Genomic DNA, 14,582 nt, shown 5'->3' on the forward strand with positions numbered 1-14,582 from the left:
TCTTTTACATTTACTGAGACTTATTTTGTGACATAATATATAGTCTGTCTTGGTGAATATTCCATGTACATTTGAAAATAACATACATTCTGCATTTCAACAACTATGGACTATTTCAGCTTCTTTGATAGTACTGTTTACATCTTTTATATCTTTATTGATTTTCTGTCTGATTATTCTGTCAGTTAAGGGAGGAGGAGTTTTCAAATCACTAATGATGATTGTGGATTTTTCAGTTTCTCCTTTCAGATCTGCAAATATTTTAATCATGTAATTTGAATCTATGTTATATGGTTTATATACATTAGTTTTTTATGTCTTGTTGATGAGTGAATCTACTTATCATTATGAAATGACTTTCTTTATCCTGGTAATATTTTCTGTTTGGAAGTGTAATTTGTCTGATACTGATATAACCACTTTTGTTAGGATTTTTTTTGCCTATTGTCTTTTTCTTTCTTTAGTCTCTCTCTGTTAATATTGAAAATGCTGTAGATACCTAATAGATCTTGCTTTTTAAAAAATCCATTAACAGTCTCTTTTATTTAGTTTTTTTTTTTTTTAGTAAATCACTAGCTCTCTTATATTCCTGCTATTTAAATCCTTGAACATTTTAAACTAGCAATTTTAACATTTTGTATTCTAATTCTTTCATCTCTCATTTTTGGGCTTGTTTCTATTGACCGTGGTTTCTCCTAATTATAGTTCACATATTCCTGGTTCTTCATGTGTGTAGTAATTTTTTATTGGATGCTAGATAGTGTGAATTTTCTTATTGAGTGCTCGGTTTTTTGTATTCCTTTAAAGAGTGTTGGATTTTGTTCTTACAGGCAGTTAAGATACTTGTGAATCAGTTTGATTCTTTCATGGTTTGTGAAGGTGGAAGGCAGATCTAGAGTTATTTTCTCCTCTTGGACTATTAGACTCACTACTAAGTTGTGACCTTTTTGAGGTCTTTATTGAATGCTTATCTATATTAACCTGGTCATGGTCTCTTCACTCTGACTGGTGAGACTTTCAACTGTTTCTGCCCCTGTGCAATCTTCAGGAATTGTTCAGTTTATAGTTCCCTGGATTGTTGTTTCCTTGGAAATTATTTTTGTTTAATCTCATAGAGTTTCACCCATGCACGTGCAAATTATTGTTCAGCCAAAGAGTCAAAGGAACTACTATGCAGATTTCTGGAGCTCTTTCTTTCCATAGCTCTCACCTCTTCATTTATCTACTCTGCAAATCCCAACTACCTTGACCTTCCTGAACTTCTGATGTCTATCTTCTCAAATCCACTAGAATGTCAGGCTTTGTTTTGCTTCCACCTCCCTATGCCATGGTATGAAAATTGCCTGTAGAGAGAAATCTTAGACTAGTGTAGGGCTCACCTTTTTTGTTTTTCTTCTCTCTGCAATTAGAGTTCTATATTGTCTTTTGGCTAAGTTTGAAGATAATATTCCTGTTTTCTAGTTGTTACTCATGACTAAAGGTGGACATGCTCATAGCTAAATTTTCTTAGTACTTGGATTCTAACTTAGCCACAACTTAGTTGTGGCTCATTTTAAATAGAATCACTGTGGTTAAACTATGTAAGCAGTAAAACATTTTTTCTTCAATAAAACTCTGAATAAAGCTTTGATGTTTAAAAATTACCATGTACTTGTATTTATAGAACTCTAATACGTATTTTTGTTGTCCTTTTTATTGGGAAGTTTTTATTGTCTTTCACCTTGACATGCGTTTTCTTTCATTATTAATTTTAAATGATTTATTTAATCCTTATTTTTTCTTCTGTTAGGCTAGTAATTTAAAGAAGGTACTTCAAGGAATTATGAGTTACTACAATGAGGTATGAAAATCATCTGACTGTTTAAATATAAAATACTCTGTGATAATTATATTTACAATGAAAAATGACTTGCTTTTAGTTTATAACATTTTATGATGTATAATTCATAATTGAAAGATTTTTTTCTCCATTTTTAGTACACTCAAATTTTATGAACATAAAAGGGCTAAAACTTAATATATTGATTTGTAAAATAATGTTTATATGTTGCTACTCTTTAAGTTGATTATTTTCTCAAATAAAATTGCTTACATCTTTATATAATTTGACCTTATATAATAAGATCTATAAAGTAGATCTTATAATTAAATTGAAGTACTTTTCTATTTAAAGTATTATTCTGATGTTTCTTTCCAGTGTAAACAACAGCAAAGCTACACTATGAAATTATGCTTGTGCAAGTGAATTGAGGAAGAATGCAAAATAAAAGTAGTATTAAAGTCACCTTAGATATTACATTATTCAAGTACTTTGCTTTTCTTATTCAGCATTATAAGAAATTCTCTAGTAGGATTATTTGATATTAGAAGGTTAATTGCTTAATGTGTGAAAGCTTTTGGTCTGATTTTGCCGTGAAAGAATTTTTTTTTAAAATTTTTGTACAATTGAACTTGTTTCTTCCAAGTAATTTTAGAACTAAAATTTTTCAATTCACTAATGCCTAAAACTCATTTTGAAGTTTTGTTTGTTTTTTGTCTTTTTAATGCCAAAAATACTTTTTAGTAATTTGAAGAAAACAGTCTTGGGAATTCCCTGGCGGTTCAGTGATAGAACTTGGCACTTTCACTCCCAGGGCACTGGTTCAGTCCCTGGTTGGGAAATTAAGATCCCACAAGCCGTGTGGCACAACAAAAAAATAAAATGAAAGTTGTTTGGTCTTTAAGTTGTGTCCCACTCTGCGATCCTGTGGACACCATGCAGAAAAATTATAGGGCCAGCAAAGATTAATCATTTAAATCTGTTATTTATTTGTCAAAGTGTGACAGTCTATTTTGTGTTTCTCTGTTCATTGAGACTGTATCAAAATATTTTGAATATTCTTTGACTTAACATAAATCTGTTTATTTTTTATGGAAAGGCATAAGTTTTATCATAATAGATCAGGCCAGGGGCTGCTTAAACAATTCCTCTCTCTGACAGTGGGGTAAAATGATACTTGGTATAAAACCATGTTAGTTGCATTTGGTTGGTTCTCAAAATTTTAGGAGCTTGCTTGAACTTTGCTAACTGTTTTAGTCAATAATTGTGGTTTTGTCATTTGTTAATTTATCTGAATCATTTCATGAACCTATTTATAGAATTTATCTTCCTTATAACAACTAAATGTAGTCTCTTCTCTGTAGCCTACTTAAGTGAGTGATCTAATTTATTTTTAACACTGCAGTTTTTGGGGCAACAGATTTCTGAAGAACTTATCCCTGATTTAAACCAGATAACTGAATGTTCAGATTCTGTGGAGCTTGGGAGATTGCTCCAGCTTATTTTAGGTTGTGCTGTCAACTGTGAAAAGAAGCAAGGTAAGTGAATTTCAGTTATTTGAGGATATCTACTTTCTAGAAACAATCTACATTGCTTATAAGAAATAGCATAATAATGTACTGTTGAGGGTTGGCAGAAGGCCAGAGGTTCTGAATTCAAGCACAGCTCTGCCATTAAAAAGCCACAGATCTTCAGTATCCTAATTGTATTTCTAGATTCTGAGATTCATATTCAGTGGCTAAATAAAATGTACTTTAATTAGCTTAATCAGTGCTTAGGACTTAGTGAGTATTCAATAAAAATTGTATTTATTCATTTGATAAGCTTTCTCTTTCACATACAGACTCTTATGTTGGTTCAGATTTTCATAAATGATTATACAGCTGCTAAATTATAATCCAGGCTTCTTCAGGTGATATTCTGCTATTTTCAGAAGAATGCCTTCAGTGCATTCTCCAGATAAGCAGTCTGATGATATAAATGGAATTGAAGACTATATTAGTATATCTGAACACAGTAATCCATATCCAGCTGAGTACTGAAAGAGTGTTTTTGGTTGAAAGTAATGAGTAAAATGATGAACAGACCATCTACTTCTCTCAGGAGCTTGCATCAGTCTGGGTGATGAGATTTTTGATCCTGATGTTTTTTGCATGACTCAGCCAAAACTGGCTTTAGGACATCACCTTTTTAAGAGGATGTTGGGTGCTAAAGTTTGTAAAATACTTTAAGTCAGAACCTTAGCAAATATTCAGTGTTATCTAACTAATGAAGAGAGCACATAAGACAAGATAAATTCAGTAAGAATTAATTCAGGAAGGAGAAAAATAAAATTATGAAATCAGCTATAGTTTATCAATAAAAAAAGAGTTTGGGTATCAGAAAACTTTCATATTAGGCCATCTCTATTATTAACTGGCTGTTTTTTCTTGGACAAGTGAGTACTTCTCCATAGGTTTTTATTTCTCATAGATATCCTTTGCTGTGCAAAAAACTTTTAAGTTTAATTAGCTCCTATTATTTATTTTTATTTTCGCTACTCTAAGGAAGTGGATCCAAAAAGATATTGCAGCAGTTTATGTCAAAAAGTGTTCTGCCTATATTTTCCTTTGAGAGTTTTACAGTATATGGTCTTACATGTAGGTCTTTAATCCATTTAAAATTTATTTTTGTGTATGGTGTTAAAGAATGTTAATTCATTCTTTTACATTTACCTATTCAGTTTTTCCAGTACCACTTATTGAAGAGACTGTCTTTTCTCCATTTTATATTCTTGCCTCCTTTGTTATAGATTAATTGGCCATAGGTACGTGAGTTTATCTCTGGACTTTCTATTCTGTCCCATTGATCTATACCTCTGTTTTTGTGCTATTACCAAACTGATTACTGTATAGTCTGAGGTCAGGGAGCCTGTTTCCTCCAGCTGCATTTTTCTCTCTCAAGATTGCTTTAGCTATTCAGGGTCTCTCGTGTTTCCATACAAATTTTAAGATTTTTTTGTTCTAGAGCTGCAAAAAATGCCATTGGTAATTTGATAGGGATCGCATTGAATCTGTAGGTTACCTTGGGTATTGTAGTCATTTTTGATTCTTCCAATCCAAGAACTTGGTATATCTTTACATTTGTTTGTGTCAACCTAGACTGTTGGTGGGAATATAAATTGGTACAGCCACTCTAGAGAACAATATAGAGGTTAAAAACATGCGTTGGATCCCTGGTCAGGAAGTTAAGGGCAAATAAGCCCATGCACCCCAATGAAAGGTCTCAGGAGCCACAACTGAGACTCACCGCAACCAAATAAATAAATAAAAGGATCCAACATGATACCATCATAAAAAAAAAAAAAAAAGAAAGAAAAATAGATTTGATTCACTGTTGGGCATATATCTGAAGAAAACTAATTAGCAAAGATACTTGCACCCCAGTGTTAATTGCAGCACTATTTACAATAGCCAAGGCATGGAAGCAGCCTAAATGTCCATCAACAGATGATGGTAAGGAAGATGTGGTACATATATACAATGGAAGATACTCAGCCATAAAAAGGAATGAAATAATACTATTTGCAGCAACATGGATGCAATTAGAGATTGTTACTAAGTGAAGTAAGTCAGACAGAGAAAGACATATATAATATGATATACTAATATGTGAAATCTAAAAATTATACAAGTGAGTTTATTTATAAAACAGAAACAGACTCACAGGCTTAGCAAACAAACTTATGGTTGCCAAAGGGGAAAGGTAGGGAGGGCAGATAAATTAAGATACTGAGATTAACATATGCAAACTACCATACTTTACTTGATACTCTATAGTAACCCATATGGGAAAAGACTATGAGAAGGACTGGATGTATATGTATATGTATAACTACTTTCCTGTACACCCAGAATGAACACAACATTGTAAATCAACTATATTCTAATGTAAAATAAAAATTAAAAAGATAAAGGAATGTTTCCCTTAAGGGGAAAAAGTAAGAACATAGATGATTCATGGGAAGAGATAAAAATACCAGCATTAACAGGAGTTTGGAAAAAACTAATTCCAACTCTTGTATATGACTTAAGCAGTTCAAGGCTTCAATGGAGGGTTTAACTGCAGATGTGGTAAAATAGCAAGAGAATTCGAATTAGAAGTGGAACTTAAAGATATGACTAAATCTCATGAGAAAATGTTAATAGATGAGTTGGTTCTTATGAATGAACAAAGAAAATGGTTTCTTGAGATGGAATCTACTCTTGGCAGAGATGCTGTGAAGATTGCTGAAATGACAACAAAGAATTTAGAAATTACATAAACTTAAGTTGATGAAGCAGTAGCAGGATTTGAGAGGATAGGCTCTTGTTTTGAAAGAAGCTATACTGTGTGTAAAATGATATCAAACAGCACTGCATGCTACAGAGAAATTGTTTGTGGTAGGAAGAGTCAACTGATATGGCAGACTTCACTGGTGTCTTATTTTAAGAAGTTGCCACAGACAACCCAGCTTTGACCAGCGCCCTCTATGGTTTTTTCTGGCAGCCATCAGCATCAAGATATTGATAAGATCCTCTATTAGTAAAAGGATTAGCACTTACTAAATTCTCAGATGATGGTTAGCATTTTGTTAGCAGTAAAGCAATTTTTAATTCAGGTTTGTACATTGTTTTTTTTAGATATAATGCTATTGTCACTTAATTGATTATAGTAGTTTGTAAATAGAACTTTTATATATACTGGGAAACTAAAAAATTCATGTGACTCACTTTATTGTGATTATTGCTTTATTGTCTGGAACTGAACTTATGATATCTCTGTGCTATACCTGTGCATGTGAATTCATCCCATAATGTTGAATTTTTAACAAGATAGAAGAAATTGTCATAGTTGTTCTAAGATTAATTGCAATTTCTTCTCATTTTCTTCCTTATAAGAAACTTAGAGATTTTCTTTAAAACATTTATAAATATTTATATGAATATTTTCAATTATGTGTATTTGTTTTCAAAGGACGTATTTCTTGTGGAAAAAGTATTGTACTTGCATAAAGAATTATGTATAGTGAATGAATTTTTATGTGGTTAATTGAATGGCTGAATTACTGTGGATAAAGAGTAGAGTTTTTATCAGATCTGATTTTTTTTTTTAAATCATAGAACATATTCAGAATATAATGACATTAGAAGAATCTGTTCAACACGTGGTCATGACTGCTATTCAAGAGGTAAGTTATATCATAATCATATATGTATAAAAATCCTAAACCAAATTGTATAAAACTGTTCACAAAAACTTTATGGATGTATATTTCACTACTGTATAAATGTGCCCTTTGCAGTAGGTTGACTTATCTTTGACTGTTGTGTCTCCCCTTCATTCTTTTTCCCCCAAATTTCTTATAAGGACTTCAAGCCCAATTTTAGTACCTCTGCATTTTAAAAGTTAAATTACTGTTAAGTTCCTTTAAGTAACTTCAGCTAAGCAGGATAAACAGCATTTTCCCAGATCGGAATTTTTATACCTTCTTTTTTTTCTGCCAGATAGAATAATCTTCTCTGAAATTTAAAGTGTGTGTGTGTGTGTGTGTGTGTGTATCTTATGTGCATTTTCAGAATGTTAGAACTGTGAGCAAATACAGTCATCATTATATTTCAGAGCCTGGGTTCAATCCAGTCTGGTTATCTTAAGTTATGCCATAAAGATTCAAAATTCATTTGGCACATGTTCATGTTCATTCTTAAAGTCAGACCAGAAGGCTGAGATGAAGTCAAGTGAAGAGGAGGCCTGAGGGAAAATTGAGTGAAGGGTTAGTTTGGAAGAGTCATGACTTAAAGGGAGACAGCATATAGGACTTGAAAAGTGGGTATACCCTGAGTTTGCATTGCTGGTTTGAATTCAAAACACCGTTATGCATAAATATACATGTCTCGCATATGCAAAAGAAATTATTTTACAGGATCTTTTTTCTCATATAATTGTAGCTCCTACACTTAAAATGGCTTCTTGGATTAGGAATTTTGCCACATCACTCAAATAGCTATATTTTAAACGTGCCAACTCATGTTACAGAAGAATCATTCTTTAAAATTATTCAATGTGCTCAATTTTATGTAGAATTTGTATTGTAATTTTTAGTACATTAGTATTTTAAATATGTCTATTTACATATCTCAAGCACACTCTACTTTTTGTCTTCACTAATATAATGTTTGAACATTGAGTTATTTAGCTTAAGCTGCTATTTATTTTTTATTTGAATAATATAAGGGTCATCAAATTAAGGCAAGGAAAAATTAAACATGAAACACCTTACTGTTATTTTTACTATGTAAAAGAACTTTTTGCTTGTAAAAAAAAAAATGAATACTTTCACTGTGTAAGCCTCAGTTTATTGTACTTAATTTTATTATTTTAATCCTAGTTGATGAGTAAAGAAATCGTGAGCTCTCCCACAAATGATGCTGTTGGAGAATTAGAACAGCAGGTGAGTATTTCAGTATGTGAGGAAAATGTAACAGCGATAGAGTTCCTCTGTCAGTTATTGGGTTAACCAAAAGGTTCATTTGGGTTTTCTATAACTTCTTAATGGAAAAACCCAAACGAACTTTCTGGCAAACCCAGTACTGTCTTAAAGGCTTACATCAGATAGCACATACAAGGTATTTTCCTCCGTGAAATTTAGATAGTTTGTTCTCTTGTAAGATCTTAAATATTACTATACATTCCTTCATGAATGCAGGTAGTGTTGATTTCCACAGTTTTTAATGATAGTGTTTGAAGAGTCAAGTGGCATTAAACTTTCCTGATATTTGTTAATACATATGTAGCTCATGCTATATAGTTACATAATTAAATAGCAGACAATTTTAAAAATTCTGCTAAATTCTAATTTATCTAATAAGCAAATGTGATTTTTATCACAGTTGCTTTCCTTTAACATTGAACTCAAAGGTTCTGTATTCAAGGCTCCCTTCCCTGGTTGTTTCACACAGTTGTTTTCTGTGGTGGAAAAGATACTCTCTTCCTCTGTGTAACCCAACCTGGGTTATGGTAAGAGAAGTAAGGGAAATGGTAAGAGAAGACGCACATGCATTTGTTAATTTTGAAACTGTTTCCAACATCAGTATATATATGTGTTGTGATAAAAGTTTATTTTTCAGTTTATTTCAAAATATAATTTACTAAGAATTAGGACATTTTTCTATTTTAGCTTAAAAGGGCCCTAGAAGATCTTCAGGAAGCACTAGCAGAAAAAGAGGAACTGAGGCAAAGATGCCAAGAACTAGATATGCAGGTATGGATATGAGAGTAATTTCCTCTTTGAATTAATAAGCCTTTTAAAATTAATTAATTGGTAAAGTGTTTTGGAGATTGGGTTTATTTCATGAAGGGACCATTGAAAGAGTTTGGTATAGACTTGAATATTGAAGCATAAATTTTATCATGTTTCTCTTAGAGTTGAAAATTGCTGGTGTAACTACTTCATTGAGAAGACCGTTCAAATTGTAGAATTTCAGTTGCTTAGGGCTTAATTTGTTATTCTGTAAAAAGGGGAAACTAAAGTATCTCCTTTTTAAGGTATTAGTATTAAGTGGAGTCCTTTATGGAAATACTTAGAAGTGCTTGACCTCCAGTAAATGCAGGTGCCAAGTTTGTTTTGCTAACATGTATGTGTATGTGAACATGTATATAATTCTCAGGTTCGTATGCACATACATGTTAGCAAAATAAACTTGGAATGAGAGACAGTAGTTAAATAGTTAAAGGGGTGAATCGTCAGACCAGGCTTCCTGTATTCAGAACCTGATCATATTACTGTTGTTGTTGTTTAGTTGCTAAGTCATGTCCGACTCTTTTGCGATCCCATTAATGGTAGCCCGCCAAGCTCATCGGTCCGTGGGATTTCCCAGGCGAGAATACTGGAGTAGGTTGCCAATTTCCTTCTCCAGGGGATCTTCCTGACCCAGGGTTTGAATCCATGTCTCCTGAGTTGCAAGTGGATTTACAACTGAGCCACCAGGGAACTCCTGGTCATGTTACTAGCTAGTTATGTCTGCTTGGGCACATTGCTTAGTTTCTCTATCCTTCGTTTTTCTCTTTTGAGAAATGATGTGATAATAGTATATATTTCCTTGCGTGATAATGAAGATTAAGTGAATTAATATTTGAAGCTCTTAAAGAGGGCCAGGCACATAATTGGTTATGCATGTGTTTGCATATATTGTTATTATTAAATGAAAGTGCAAATATGAAATTATGCAATAAGTCTTGAAAAATTATACAAAATGTTAAATATACCATCATAATATGCTACATGTGAATTGCACTTCTCATTCAAATAATGAGCTACATAAATAATTGACTCTGAAAAGTATGAGGACAAGGAATAAGGCTTGTGGTAGCAATACCCTTGCTTAAATATCTAAAATTATAGGAGTGGGTAGTACTTCTAACCTTCATGAGTTTGCAAATGAGATGAGAAGTGATTTGGTCAGGGTGATTCAGATGTGCAGGGCAGTGACAACCAGCACCAGAATCCAAATCTCCTAACTTCATCATTAAATATCCCTCCTCTATGTTTGAACAAAGCCAATGTTTATATTTGAACAAAACTAGTATCTCACTATGTTTTTCCCTTTCTTCCTTCTTAACCACATGCACAGCATCTGAAATTTTTATTTTCAAGTAAGATTATATCCTTTTTCCAAAATACCTCATGTAAAGAGTACAGGACTGACTCATTCAGGTGTTACCAGCCTTATGTAAGATCTCTGTACAGTTTTCTGAGAAATCCTTTTTTAAAAAAGAACACAAAATTTGGTTAAAATGTTTCAGTGTTTGTTACACATGGTGAAGAGTACATGATGATCTGATTTTAGTTGAAAAGTATAGACATGCCAAGTTTTGGCATTTTAATTCCAATATCAAAGTAGAGGCTACCCTCAACTATCTGCTACACATGTGAAATAAATGACTACTGCATATAATCAGAACAAAAAGTAATTGACTGATTTAACAATATGAATTTCACACAGGTGTATATGATACATACCCTGATTTTATAAGAAAAATTATTTTTGAAAAATGTTTATTTTTAATCACATGTAACCAGACAGTAGGTTACATTACTTCATGGCAAATAGGGGAAAAGGTAGAAATAGTGACAGATTTCTTCATCTTGGGCTCTAAAATCACTGTGGATGATGACTGCAGCCATGAAATCAGAAGACAATAGCCTCTTGGCAGGAAAGCTATGACAAACCTAGACAGTGTGTTGAAAAGCAGAGATGTTTCTCTGCGGAGAAGAATCCATATAATCAAGGCTATGGTCTTCCCAGTGGTCACGTACAGTAATGAGAGCTGGACTGTAAAGAAGGCAGAGCGCCAAAGAATTGATGCCTTCGAACTGTGGTGCTGGAGAAAACTCCTGAAAGTCCAATGAACAGCAAGGAGATCAAACCAATCAATTTTAAGGGAAATCAACCATGAATATTTGTTGGAAGGATGCTGAAGCTCCAATACTTTGGTCATCTGATGTGAATAGCTGATTCATTGGAAAAGTCCCTGATGCTGGGAAAGATTGAGGGCAGGAGAAGAGGACATCAGAGGATGAGATGGCTGGATGGCATCACTGATGCAATGGACATGAACTTGGGCAAACTTCGGGAGATGGTGAGGAACAGGGAGCCCTGGTGTGCTGCAGTGCATGGTGTCTCAGAGTCAGACGCGATTGGGCAACTGAACAACAACAAAAAAACTGGAGAGTGACATTTAAATTTTTGGGGAATTTTTTTTTAATACCCAACCAAATGAACCAAAAAAGAAAAATAGGTGGCAAAGAAATTCACCAAGGGCAGGTAAACAGCACAAGGGCTTAACCTAATAAAGTTAATTAAAAAGCTTGGTAATCAAGGAAAGAAGCAGGCATATGATATTGACAGAGGTGCTACAGAGCAGGAACCTCCTGTTCTTTCTTCATTCCTTGCTCTTGCTGGGGAGTCAACAAAAATCTTGTGACTTCTCACAGTAATCTCAATCAGAAGGAAATTCACTCTTTGAGTTCTTCATTTTATTTGCACTAGATATGAGTGGAAATAATGGCCAAGAAGAAACTAAGGGCCTGACTCTTTCTGATATGAACAAAGGGTATAGGGCCACACACTGAATTGGGGCAGCACTGATGCCCAAAGGAATTTCTTCACAGAAATGGAATACCATTTTCACTGTGCTTGTATGAGGTACTTAAACCTCAGAAATGATAGCCTAGCCCATGTGTTATTAAAAAAGAGGGCCCACTGGCTCAGCTGCTCTTCCCTGCCCCCGCAGCTACTGCCTTCCCTCACCATTCACAAGGCTATATAGAGTGGTGGAGAAAAAACAGTCCCAGCTATAACTTAGAGGGGAAAGCATACTGGGCCATGGGGTACATTAGAGAGCATGTCCAAGAAGTCTTCAACATTGCCAAAACAAATAGGGTATCTTGACTGCCAGCAAAGCATGAACTAGATGAAAAGAGTAAAAGCATGACATCTGTGTGAACATTACAGACTAAAAGCAGAAACAGATAAGCGTATGTAAAAGATAGTAGCCGAGCTTAGAGAGGGTTATCCAGGTGGCTTAGTGGTAAAGACTCTGCCTGCCAGTGCAGGAGACACAGGAGGCACGGGTTTGACCCTGGGTCAGGAAGTTCTCCTGGAGAAGGACATGGCAACCTACTCCAGTATTCTTGCGTGGAGAATCCAATGAACAGAGGAGCCTGGCAGGCTACAGTCTATAGGGTCCCAAAGAGTTGACCATGACTGAAGCAACTTAGCACACAGGCACTCAAGCTTAGAGAGCTTTTGCTTTATGTAGTATTACAGTTTCATAAGAACACTTCAGTAGAGTAGGCTAGGTGGTTAGACAGCAAAGTGAGATTTAAAAGGAAATTTCAGCTAGAAACAAATCAGTGAATAATTAACATCAAACCTCATCCTAGTTAAGCTCTCAGATTTCAGGAATAAAGGCAAAACAACTCTGTAACATGTAGAAAAGCTAAATCATTCACAAAGATAAGAAAATCAGGCTCTCCTACAACTTTGATGTCAGAAAATGGAGGCGTGATATCCACAAAATGCTGAGGCAAGGAAGAGCATTAACTGAAGAAGCATTAACTGCGTTAACTGAAGAAGAGCGCAGATGCAAATTCATCAGCCCTTCTTGAAAAAAAACTGCTTGTTTGCACAATCCAGTTAGCAAACGTGTTTTAATCAGAATAAAAAATGCAACAACTCTGTAGTGAAAGATCTGGTGGTGAAGCACAACCCATTTAAATAAAGATCTATGTGCATTCTGTGCAAATTATGGTTACAGGCTCTGGAACAACTGAAATTCTGACCAAGTCAGGAGGAAACCTGATTATGTGTACTTTAAAAGAAAAGAAAAAAACCCACATGAAAACTTGATGTAAGGTTTGAGAAACTCAGGTAATCTTATAGTTTTGGTCCAATGATTATGGGGCCTTGGGGCAAGTTAGGATGAGTTTATCAACATCTCTTTCCTCTGCCTTCAGTTCAGTTCAGTTCAGTCGCTCAGTCGCATCCGACTCTTTGCAACCTCATGAATCGCAGCACGCCAGGCCTCCCTGTCCATCACCAACTCCGGAGTTTACTCAAACTCATGTCCATCGAGTCAGTGATGCCATCCAGCCATCTCATCCTCTGTCATCCCCTTCTCCTCCTGCCTCCAATCCCTCCCAGCATCAGGGTCTTTTCCAATGAGTCAACTCTTCGCATGAGGTGGCCAGAGTATTGGAGTTTCAGCTTCAGCATCAGTCCTTCCAATGAACACCCAGGACTGATCTCCTTTAGGATGGACTGGTTGGATCTCCTTGCAGTCCAAGGGACTCTCAAGAGCCTTCTGCAACACCACAGTTCAAAAGCATCAATTTTCAGTGCTCAGCTTTCTTATAGTCCAACTCTCACATCCATACATGACCACTGGAAAAACCATAGCTTGACTAGACGGACCTTTGTTGGCAAAGTAATGTCTCTGCTTTTTAATATGCTATCTAGGTTGGTCATAACTTTCCTTCCAAGGAGTAAGCGTCTTTTAATTTCATGGCTGCAATCACCATCTGCAGTGATTTTGGAGCCTAGAAAAATAAAGTCAGCCACGCTACTCAACCATTAATCCTAATACCTGGCAGCCATCAGTAGCTCTCCTTCACTTACTGCAGTAACAGAGGCTGGTTATTCTTGCTTACAGTATGTTAGAAACATCCTCCTACCCAGCATTGTCACATATACTGAGGCAGTGATCTTCAAACCTAAAGGTGTCTGCAAATTATATGTGAAACAGGACTCCAGCTATAGAAATTTATGTTTTAAGTTTTTTAATAAGCTTAGATTTTAAATAAGCTAATATGATAATATTAAATCTGAGTGATGTGAGAAAAGAGCATTATTTTTTTTTTAGCTTTTTGAACTTTAAGTAGCTCATAGAGAGAGACAGAAAAACTAGAGAAACAGAAAGGGACAGAGGCAGGTACAAAGTGAACCTAAACAAAGTATCACCATGACATCTTGTTAAGAGATATCTAGAACCACCTCTGCACATTCTAAGTCACTCATCTGGAGTGGCTCTGGAACCACTATGTGAAATACATGGTTAGGAACAAGGTTGGCTACCCACTAGATACTGAAAATGAAGTTTGCCCTTGCTCTTCTCCCTTCTTGAGGGGATTCTTATCCAGTTTGAAGACAAGGTATCGTTTCTACTCTACCAGTCTCATAACCAG

At 34.8% G+C, this 14,582-nt stretch overlaps 1 protein-coding gene across 1 annotated transcript in view; it reads left to right on the forward strand.

The window, feature by feature from the left end:
• HOOK1 (hook microtubule tethering protein 1) overlaps nt 1-14,582 on the forward strand; it is a 64,811-nt gene that overhangs the window by 13,814 nt on the left and 36,415 nt on the right. Inside the window, exons 4-8 of the mRNA XM_043461171.1 lie at nt 1,790-1,840; nt 3,225-3,357; nt 6,961-7,028; nt 8,226-8,288; nt 9,015-9,098. Of these exons, the coding sequence (XP_043317106.1) occupies nt 1,790-1,840; nt 3,225-3,357; nt 6,961-7,028; nt 8,226-8,288; nt 9,015-9,098 (399 nt within the window). The remainder of the gene's footprint in view (nt 1-1,789; nt 1,841-3,224; nt 3,358-6,960; nt 7,029-8,225; nt 8,289-9,014; nt 9,099-14,582) is intronic.

Source organism: Cervus canadensis, chromosome 2 (genome assembly GCF_019320065.1).
Source record: "Cervus canadensis isolate Bull #8, Minnesota chromosome 2, ASM1932006v1, whole genome shotgun sequence".
Taxonomy (NCBI): domain Eukaryota; kingdom Metazoa; phylum Chordata; class Mammalia; order Artiodactyla; family Cervidae; genus Cervus; species Cervus canadensis.